This window comes from Phalacrocorax carbo, chromosome 14 (genome assembly GCF_963921805.1).
Source record: "Phalacrocorax carbo chromosome 14, bPhaCar2.1, whole genome shotgun sequence".
NCBI classification, from domain to species: domain Eukaryota; kingdom Metazoa; phylum Chordata; class Aves; order Suliformes; family Phalacrocoracidae; genus Phalacrocorax; species Phalacrocorax carbo.
The window spans coordinates 15376148-15386557 of record NC_087526.1 but is presented as its reverse complement, the minus strand read 5'-3'; the positions used below and the strand labels follow the sequence as shown (position 1 = coordinate 15386557).

At 48.3% G+C, this 10410-nt stretch overlaps 1 protein-coding gene across 1 annotated transcript; it reads right to left on the bottom strand.

Annotated features, from left to right (window-relative positions):
* Positions 1–2178: 2178 nt before the first annotated feature.
* On the bottom strand, positions 2179–9934 carry LOC104040834 (perilipin-3). Its single transcript, XM_064465337.1, has 8 exons — positions 9849–9934; positions 5839–5995; positions 4884–5079; positions 3985–4067; positions 3490–3745; positions 3076–3275; positions 2814–2942; positions 2179–2693 (listed from the first exon to the last, which is right to left on the bottom strand). The coding sequence occupies exons 1-8, from the start codon at positions 9932–9934 to the stop codon at positions 2286–2288; spliced, it is 1515 nt and encodes a 504-aa protein (XP_064321407.1). The 3' UTR covers positions 2179–2285.
* Between the last annotated feature and the right edge of the window lie 476 nt (positions 9935–10410).

The window sequence follows — 10410 nt, the reverse complement described above, 5'->3', positions numbered from 1 at the left end:
ATTCCTAGCCATGGCTAGTCTTGGCAAGAGTTTTACCATCCTTGTTTGGTCTAACACATCTCTGTGGTTCCCTGAACATTTGGAGGGTAAGCAAGAGCTAAGACACATGCAGAGGCTTCCACTCAACCTCCTCTTCTCAAGTGGGGCTTTAGGAGCTGCCATAAGAAGGTCATTTTAGCCTGTTGTAGGCCACAGAGTCTGTAGCAGCAGAAGATCCACAAAAGCCTTACAGGTGCTGGGCTGTCCTGCACCAGCTCCAGCACAGGGAAGCTGGAGACCCCAGCCTTTTGCAGAATTTTAGCTCCCAGCTGCAACTACAGAGGGGCCTATGGATTATGCACCAGGCCTCCAGGGTAAGAGCAGCCAGATTTGATCAACAAGCAAGAATATGCCCCAGTAATCCATGAGTAGACGCAGCATGATTTGCTAGGATAAGAACTATATTAATATGGATCAAATGTACTTGATAATGATTTGTCAATGCAGCACAGGAATATCTAGCTGCTTCTTAAAAGTCATCTTTATCAAGGCAAGTTTAGAAACAAGATTCAGGCACTCCTAGATAGCAAAGTGCAGCTTCACTACTGAGAAAGCAACATATAGCAGTTATCCTATCAAGCAGCAGGACTAGCTCCAGTGTTGCTTGCAGTTAGTTTCCCACCCTACAAGTTCAGCTACAATTACATTAGGCAGACTGGATCTGCCTTTCCTTAAGCTCTTTGCCAGTAAAAATGCTTCAGCAGTACTCAGAAAGCATGCAGTGAAAAGATGACCCCTGCAATTTATCTCTCAGATCTCAACAATATCTTGGCCTGGCAACTTAGATTGGTTTGTTATTTCTGCCCTCAACGCAAACTAGTTGCTACGTGAGGAACATGGTTTGGACAGTTGTCCAATAGCCTGACATGCTGAGTTCAGTGAAGTTGGGTACAAAGCTTTACGACATCAGGGGAGTAACTGGTGCCAGACCCCAAGGACCACAGGCTCCTACCACAGTGCAGCACTAAGCCATTACACATAGTAACGTAGGAACAATATTCACTGCTATTTAAGAGGGGCGGGCATTCCACCTCTTCACATCTATACTTGCTCTCCCCAGTCTGTTTCTGACCCCTAGGAAAAAATTACTTTAGAAGATTGTTAAAAGAAATTAAGTCTGGAATAAAATCAGTACTCACACTGGAAGCAGATTCTGCTTCTTTCCTTGAAAGCAGAAGGACAAGAAACAGTTTTTCATTTAGAAGTTCAATAGTTTAGTTCGTCAGTCAGCCTGAGCTCTATCACTGTCTATCAAGTCTGAAAGCACCCTTTGGAAGAAGGTCAGATGTAGCAGCTGACAAGATCTTAGCTCACCTGAAACTTCTCCTGGACAGGACAGGTCAGTATTGGCAGGATCTGTCATCTACACCCTAACGTCTCTCCATCAAAGCAGTCCACCTCTCTCCCAGGCAGCCACTCCTGCAGGCCAGTACCCCACCACACTCTGAAGTCTTACCAGGTAGCAGCAGACCACTACAGGAAGAAAATTAGACCTAGGAAGACTAATGGCAAGGGATACTAAGCCCCTGACAGCTCCCTACAACTTCTCCAAACATGGAGGCATTTCTGCCCTCCTGGCACTTTCCCAAGCTTGGGAGTGAGAAGGAATTACAACTTGGTACTTCCCAGGACAGTACCAGGGCTTACCAGCTGCAATCCTTACCATACCACCGGCTGCTTGAGACCAGTTCTTGCATTCCTGACTGCACTGTCCCTCACCAAGGGCTGGATAATAAATAGGAAGAGTACAGTTCACAAGTGTTGAACAGTACTCACTCTTGCAGTCTCTCTCCAACAAAGACTAGAGAAAATAAGTGGTTTTGCATGCAGTAGTTTTATTTTAAGTAGTTATGACCTAGTACAAGCAGCTTCTAGGAAAAGAATTCTTTACATTGTATACTAGCTGAGTGTTTAAGACCAACACAAATCATTGTACATATTATTAGCAGTGCCTGGATACGTTCATGAAGGACATACCACAGACAGCTTGCTAGGGAGATCAGAGCTGAAGATTTGTAATGCTCTCCTCCTTGTGGCCCAGAGCTCAGCCACCATTCCTGAACAGAGCTACAAGCATTTAAGTGTGGCCCTGCCACTTCCACCACCTTCCTTAGAAGCTCCTAAGGATTTATTATCCAGTACCCAATAAATCATTCAAGATGTGACAGCTCAGAGTGGAGTTACACAGAGCTAAGACCAAGCCCTCAGAATCATACCAGGCAGGCCTGTGCTCATAATCTTATCCTTTACACAAGGCTGGTGGAAGCTTCACAATCCCCTACTGTCTCTGCTTCCTTCTTCTGCAAGGGTTCCTCCTCCTGTGAGGTTTCCACCTCCTCCTCGCTGGGAAAGAAGGGTCCCACCAGCCAGGACAGAGGTATGTTGTTCTTCAGGTAGTCCAGCAGCTCCTCCATGTACTCCTGGATCACAACCAGCTTCCTCTGGCTCTGGGTCAAGACACTGCTGGGCAAGTCCTGGAAGGAGTTTGCTGCTGAGAAAGAAGCATGAAGCTCCTCCATGGTACTAAGAGATTGTTTCACCTTATCCTGAAGGCTTGAGGGAAGGCCTTGGACTGCAGACACTATTTTACAGCAGGAGATTTGCAGCTGCTGTGTGATGCTGTGTGCCATGAGCAGGGCCAGAGACTCCATCTCCTGGGAAGAGGCAGGAAGGACAAGATGAGAGGAGTGAGTTACTTCTGAAAGATTTTTTTAAATAAAAAAAAAATATCAAGGGGATGCCCAGAACCCTTTTCTTCCCTCCCCAGGAGATACCTCTGGCTCTGCAGAGCTTTCATCTCCACTCTCTTTGGAAGACTTCCTACTCCAGTCCAGCCACATCTGGTGTAGTTTCTTCTGCCCCTCCTGAAGCTTTTGATTAAATCCTTGCTTAAACACTTCAACCTGTGGCAGAAGATCAGAGTGTCAAGACAGACAGTTCTGCTGGTGAACAGCACAGCTTTCTATCATAGCTATGAAGTTGAGACCAAGCCAACAATTTGGTCCCCCTCCTGCCAGGAAATCAGGCTCTACCTACCAGTTCAATGATGCTGTGAAGCTGTGCAAGGGCCTCCTGCATGCCATGCCAGACCTGCTGCATTTTGTCTGTTGAATGCTGGTAGGCAAACAGGCGAAGTTCATCAGAGAGAGACCCCAGCCGCACAAAGTACCTCCTCTTCTCCTGCTGCTGCTCCACAGACACTACATCTGCACCCGCCTCAGATGCTGCCAGTTTGGCTGAGGAAAGAGACAGTGTCTAGAAGTGACTGACCAGAGATGCTTACCACACAGAGTAAACAAGTATCAGGATATCTTGGACTAGGATCAAGGTAGCCTCCAGCATGGCACTTCCCATTAGCCCCATTCCAGATAAGGAGGGTGAGGAATTGGGCTGACCATCCCCAATGTGATGGTTCCTATTACAAAACAGTCACATATACTGTTTTCCAACCTAGTTCCTCATTTCCAATGGGGAGAGTGTTGTCTTCTGTTCTCCCCAGCACAGCTTCGGCTCCTCTTACAGCAGTCTGGCCCGCTCTGGAGTCCACAGCCACCCCCACACTGCTGGTCACTGCAGATCCAGCAGCCTCCACACTGCTCTGAAGAGTCTCCTTAGTTACATCTATCACCTCCATCACTTTGCTGCTCACAGCATCCTTTGCATCAGCCACTCTAGATGACACCAGCTCTTTTGTGTCAGAGATGATCTGTGGAAGAGACATATGTGAGATAAGGGACTGGGTCATGCAATACACTCCAATTCTGAATTGCACCAAGAGGACAATTAACACAGCGTCTGTTAAGTATTTACTCCTGCAGGAGCTTGCACTATGCACCTAGTGGTAGCAGGCTCTCTTATGAGGAAGAAACTTCACTCCCAAGGTTAGAAACCCTGCAAGGACCAGGTCCCTCTGCCAGTGAGGGACAGCACAGCCCTTATTCTTACCTGGTCCACTGGCTTTTGAAGGAGTGGGAGCTTTTCTCCTAGCTTATCCAAACCCTTGGAGGCGTACTCACTTGCTGCAGCAACTGGGGGAAGAAAAAAAAAGAATTGCCTAAACTTGTTTTTCCTGCAATTCCATCTCCCAAGTCCTACCTTCCTGCACATGTTACTCTGAAGGGAGTCTAGGTGAAAGTCTCTGTCCAGATCACCAGGCCAGGTATGTTGTGGTAAGCTGAGTTTATCTTAGTCTCCTCATAGCTCTGTTTACTTTGACAGCAACTAATTTTTACTTGTATGGACATAGCTACATACATGGGACCCCCTCCTGCAGCTTCTTGACTAAGCGGATGCAGAGCACTCATTTCTGGCCAAGCCTCCATATCCAAGGATCATATAGTACCTGACAGTAGGGGGATGCCAGCTCTGGGTTTAGAGTGAACTCAGGACTGTCACAGGGACCATTTTGTCATACAATTGCCATTAGGAATGTCCCCTCTCCCTCCAGGAGCTTAGAGCTCTTTCTCAGAAGCCATAGTCATGTTCTTCAAGGGCCATGGCAAACAGGACCTTCAGACGTAACAAACTTCCACAGGCAGAGACTTCTATCACCACCACAAGCTTGTAAAAATCCAACTATAAGCAACTGCTGCCTAATACTTTGGACCCTGCAAGATCAGCTTTAGGGTAGTCAGAGTCAAGTCCTGCTGCTCCAGGGAGCAATACTCCATCACACTGCGTGGACTAGGACCCTGCTTTTTAGCCTTACTTGTAAGCCAGGAGTAGTCCTCTTTATACAGTGACAGAGAGGCACATTTCCACATCCTAGGACTCCTTCCAGAGCTGGGAGGAGCCAGAGAGTCCCTCACAGACAGGTGCAAACCTGCCGTTCCACAGGGAATTACCATGAGGCTCCAGTGCCATCAGAACTGGCTGCACACAGCTGGCTGTGGCTTCAGTCACACTCTTCACTCCTTTCTCTGCTGCATCACACAGCGATCTGAGGTAGGGGTGGCTCTCCTTAGTGGAGGCATAAGCTGTAGAAACCGTGTCACATGCAGAGCTGACCAAGGTCAGGTTAGCCACCTGTTCTACTGCATCCTAGAAAAGATAAAAGCCATGAAACTTAAACATGACTCTCAACTTCCTATACCCCAGAACTTCCTCTATGTTTGCCTGGTCAGGTCACCTAATTTAGCTGAGGAAGCAAGGCTTCCCCTTCTTGAACAATTGTTTTAAAGTCTGCAATTCATTTGCGAAACAAGCTGTGGAGCGTTGACACTTACGCTTGGTCCATTCTAGCAAGATCTTCTTCTAGTGCAATGCTACCCAAGGGACAGCTAAATTTGAGGGCAACCTCAATGCTTCTGGACCCATATCCATATCCAGTTCCTCTCATATACCTGTTTAACAAGCCAATCCTCCAGGAAAAGCTTTATCAGAACAGGATCAGGTTGGTTTTACATTGACAGACTTGAAACTAGCCTGCAAGAAGCATGCTGCTGGTCATGGGAGTAAAGCAAGAGCAGCAGGTTTCAGGACTTGCTGAAACATGGGAGCCTTTAGACAGAATGGTTGCCTGCAGGAAGCCAGGATCTTGATTTAGAGTTAGAGAAACACATCCTCTAGCTAAAAGCCAGGTTATTTTGCTTATCCTAGGAGGTTACTTACAGGGTCATCAGGCCTACTGCTTTGGCTGTGCTGCCACCCACATTTCCAGAGAGGCATCAGGGCACAGCCTGAGCTGAGGAAATACTCCTCCCTTCACAGAGGTTTATCTACCCCCAGCCACAGCAGGGCTGCCTCCTCCTACCTGCACCCAGGAGCTGCCACTCATTGCATCTCACATGGAGCCCCTACCTGCTGCTCCTCTTCCTTCATCTCCAGGGAGCCCCTGGCAGCTTCCTCCTTGTCAGGCATAGCAGAGGCCATTGCAGCTGAAATGCAAGTAGTACCATGGTTGAGGAAGAAGGGGAGGAAAAAAAAAGACAAAGCAGCTGGTGAGCCTTCCCTCCAACTTCATTAAAGGGAGAGGTTCCTTTAGCACCCATGAAGGCAAGGTCCTAAAACTGGGCCTCTTCCCCTGACAGAAAGGAGGGAACTGTACTACTTGCAAAGCTACCATAAACTATGTGAAACTTAAATAGTAGTTATCAGAGGAATAAGGAGAAAGCTCTTCCTTACAAAGGAAAGCTCTTGTCATAGAGTCCATAGTGTTTGTTATGAATATATTTAGAAAAGGTACCTAGTACCTCCTTTCTCCCCACCAAGGTTTAGAACCAGTCTTACATTAGAAGAGTTAATAACAGCAGATAGCGAGGGGGGGGGCAGGCAGGGAGCAGCTCAAAAAGTTGCTCTGCTTCTGTTAGCACACCCCAACCTAAACTAACTTTTCCCCTCAAAACCAGCACAAGCTATAACTAACCTTTCAGGCAGGCTACAAGCAACCTTATTTTAAATAAGACTAATCCCATCCTGTAATTAAGGCAAGTAAAAAAAAATCTAAACATGAACCAGGAGTTCATAGAACAATTACAGCCTTAACACCTAAAATCTTCCCCCAAAAATTTGACAACAGTACCTTTTTGCCCTGTTGGAGGTGAGGAGATGACCAGCACAGAAGAACCAGACACCACACCATGCTCCCTCACCCCTGCTCTGCCTTTTTATACTGGCTGGGAAAGTGGGGTAAGGAGGGACCCTCAGTGACTGAGAGCCTTGGGAAGCAGCAGAGAGGAGCCAGTCTCTGTCCTGGCTAATTGGAGGTGGAACGGGGCAGGGATGGGCCCTGCTGTGGCTCGTTAATTACTCTGTAATCAGGCAGGTACACCTTGCCCTGGGTAGAGGAGCTCCTTTTGGAGGCCAGTGCTCCTGAAAATGAGAGAGGCATTGCTGGCACGGCCCATGCACCCTCTGTGGTCTTGTCTCAGACCACGTACCATCTGGAAATGGCAATTAGTTTTGTTTCTCTTTTAGATGGGAAAAAAATAACCAGGAAAGAAAAGCAAAGATAGTAAAATTAATCCAGAGAAGCACTTCACACCTACTGTGGGATTCCTATTGCTTTCACCTGCTAGTGCTTAATGTTTAATGACAGAAGTAGCTGCTCAGCTGCTGTCTAATCATAGGAGCCCTGGAACGCAAGTCTTGAAGTCCCCAGAGAGCCCAGTCTCTCTACATCTTCCCCAAAGGCCTGCAGGGTGAGCACCCTGTGCATAAGACTGATTAGTAGCCAGGTTAGACCCTTTCTATTTGTGTTCAGTGTCTACTTTCAGGGCTGATCCGACTCATGCCATCCACCTCAGACAATCCACTCTCTTTCAAACACAATTGCACAACGGCCCACCAATGTTCGCAAGCATTTTGGGAATGGCAGCTTCCATTCATCCCTGTGCTGGGGGTGGAATCTGGACGCCCAGCAGCCTGCTGGAGGGCTGGCCATGGTCCTTGCCCTTGGCAGAACTTTGCCTCGCTGCAGAAAAAGCCTTCCAATTCACCAGGTCTCAGACATTGCAGGGACCTGCCGCATGGTGGTGGGCACCATTAGTGGGAAAAGGGAAGCCAGCAGTGTCTGCGCCCTGTGAGGACTCTCCCTGTGTGCAATCTCATGACTTTAAAATACAGAACTCTTGGAAATTTCTCTTTTTTTAATTTACAGAGGAACAATTATACTGAACAATCCATTCCAGGAGCATGGACTTTCCCACAGATCTGTGTCTCCAGGCTGCTTCCTCTGGCTTCTTTGATGATTAATGAAGAGTAAGTCACACTGTGTCCTTCTCTTTGGGGGACACATTGCCATGGACCCCTCGCCTCCTGGGCCATCTCTTCACCTGATTTTACTGGGATCTTGAGGCCCCTGATGTTCTGTTAAACCTGAAATCAACTGAGCAGTTCATATATTATATGGCGGAAGGGAAACCAATAGTCACACAAATGCACACAGAATATGGCTCTTTGACACATAAAGGATAAAGAGAAATAAGGGCACAACGATGGGGACACAGCAACTAATCAAGGGCAAATCGCTTTCAGTTGACAGTGATGGAAAGGACTGTGACAGTAACACTGTCTCTCCAAAACACCGCACATAGCCTAGTTTTCATGTCGTCATGGTTTGGTGAGACCTTGCAAAAAAAGAAAAAGTTAAATACTCTACACACTCCCAGAGCAGAGAGCCTGGGAAAACAGCGCTGTCTGTACAGTGGCTGATTCGGGAAGCTGCATGCAGTCCCATCGGAAAGCTCTGAGCAGGACTGGGATCTTTCAGGTAGCCTTTTACTTCTCTCAGCCCACTAAGGGTCACTGCTTTACTTATATTGTCCAACATTTCAGCAAGCCTCTGGCTGAATGGGAGTTCAACACTGAAGCTTTGCAGGATCAGGGTTGATGTGATTTTGTTTTGCTTGCAGAACAACACATAAAGTGTATATGTTATAGCCTCCATCCAAAACCTCAGCTCCTCAAATAGAATGTCTGTCATTGCCTTAATTTAAAAAGAAAATCAGAAGAAAAAACTATGAGTAGGTGGCACCAGTGTAACATCAGCTTGGATCTGCTCTGCTGTTACCTGCCAGAGGAACCTGGATCCTGGCAGCAGAGCAGGCAGGACTGGCACCCGCCCGCACATGGTGTGAACTAAATTGCCTTCCTCCCCTTCCAGCGTCCATGAGCTTAGCCCCATCCAGCATCCATCAGGATACCAGGGCAGCCACACAGCTTTATCTTAACAGCCAGTTTCCCCGTGCAGGGAGCAGCCTGTTCCCTGCTCCTGCAGCAGAGCCGACACCCCAAGGCAGCCTGTGTCCCTGTCATGGTCTTAGCTGGGACAGAGTTAATTTTCTTCCCTGCAGCTGGCACGGTGCTGTGCCTTGGACCTAGTATGAAAACAATGCTGATAACGCACAGAGGTTTTGGTTGTTGCTGGGCAGTGCTTGTACTAGTCAGGGACTTTTCCAGCTTCCCAGGCTCTGCCGGGGGCACAAGCAGCCGGGAGGGGAGGGGGCACAGCTGAGAGAGGGGATTCACACTGGCCAGAGGGATATTCCATACCATGTAACGTCATGCCCAGTGTGTTACCTGGGAGGGGCTGGCGGGGGGAGGGAGGCAGCAATCGCAGCTTGGGGAGTGGCAGCATCGGTCGGCGGGTGGTGAGTGGTTGTATCGTTTGTGTTTTGGGTTTTTTTCTCTTTTTCCCTTTTCCTTTTCATTATATTATCATTATTATTATGACTATACTAATAATCATTATAATTATTGTTTTATTTTGATTATTAAACTGTTCTATCTCAACCCACAAGTTTTTTTTTGCTTTTGCTCTTCCGATTCTCTCCCCCGTCCCAGAGGGGTGGGGGCAGCGAGCGAGCGGCTGCGGGGTGTTTAGTTGCCGACTGGGGCTGAACCACAGCAGTCCCACACCATCCCTGTCCCTGACGTGCACAGTGGGGGACAATGTGCAGAGCCCCAGGAGACCCTCCATATGAACAAACCAGCACAGCCCTCCAAAACCAAAGTTAGGTATTGTGAAATAGCCACAGAGAATATGTTGGATGTCTTTCCTTCATATGCATCTGGCAAGGAAAACAAAGCAAACATGTTAGTCCTGGGCAGCATCCAAACATAACCCATGCACTACCTCCCCAAAAGTCCTGCTTCCCCCAACCAGACCTCACAGCTTGGTGTGATGGCGTTGGGCTGCAGAGACCTACAGGCTGCCATTTTGCTGGGCTCATGCTCTGGGCAGAGGGTGCTGGGCTATATGTGCTGCCTCCGTACTCCCCGTGAGCACGCCTGGGAGTGAAGGGCCCCAACAACCAGCCCCAGGCGCTGCCCCAGAGCGAATCTGCTCTTCGCTCAGAGGAAGCCCTCACAAGCACTCAGTGTCAGTGCTGGGGTCGCAGGAGCAAACCAAGGAGTTGACCGGCTTGACAGTGAAGATGTACTTTCTAGAAGACATGGTTCAAAGCTTATGGATGGTTCAGGTGGAAGCAGCTTAAGACAAGGTAATGCTGTCTCTGAGCCATCCTCTTCCTCAGAACGGCCTGCTGAAACCTCCGCTTGATGAGGTGAGAAGTCTCATTTCTGCTCATAGGATTCCCCCTGGCTCACCCAGAACTTCCCTGGGCATGACCACAGGCATTTTTTGGTCCTGCTTAGTCACTCCAAGGCCTACATGTGCCAGGAGTGGCTCTGCACAGCTTACTATGGAAGATGTGGTGGTCACACCATGTTGTGCTACCTTGATGATGAGGAGGCTGGTGGCTGCTGGAATAGAGGTGATCAAAGGCAGGATGGTTGCACACCTCACCGCTTTTGCAAAGCATGAGCCAAAAGTGTCACAAGTAAGGCCCTGGAACAGTGTACAGACAAGTGTCAAACTGCCTTCACCCCCCCCAGAGCCGTAGAAGGGAAGTCCACCAGGAGTGAGGCCAG

Coding starts and splice junctions, on each gene's coding strand:
- LOC104040834 (XM_064465337.1), bottom strand. CDS start 9,934: ATGTCTTCTAGAAAGTACATCTTCACTGTCAAGCCGGTCAACTCCTTG. Junction 2,943..3,075: donor TTCACAGCATCATTGAACTG/GTAGGTAGAGCC, acceptor CTTCTGCCACAG/GTTGAAGTGTTTAAGCAAGG. Junction 2,694..2,813: donor AAAGCTCTGCAGAGCCAGAG/GTATCTCCTGGG, acceptor GCCTCTTCCCAG/GAGATGGAGTCTCTGGCCCT.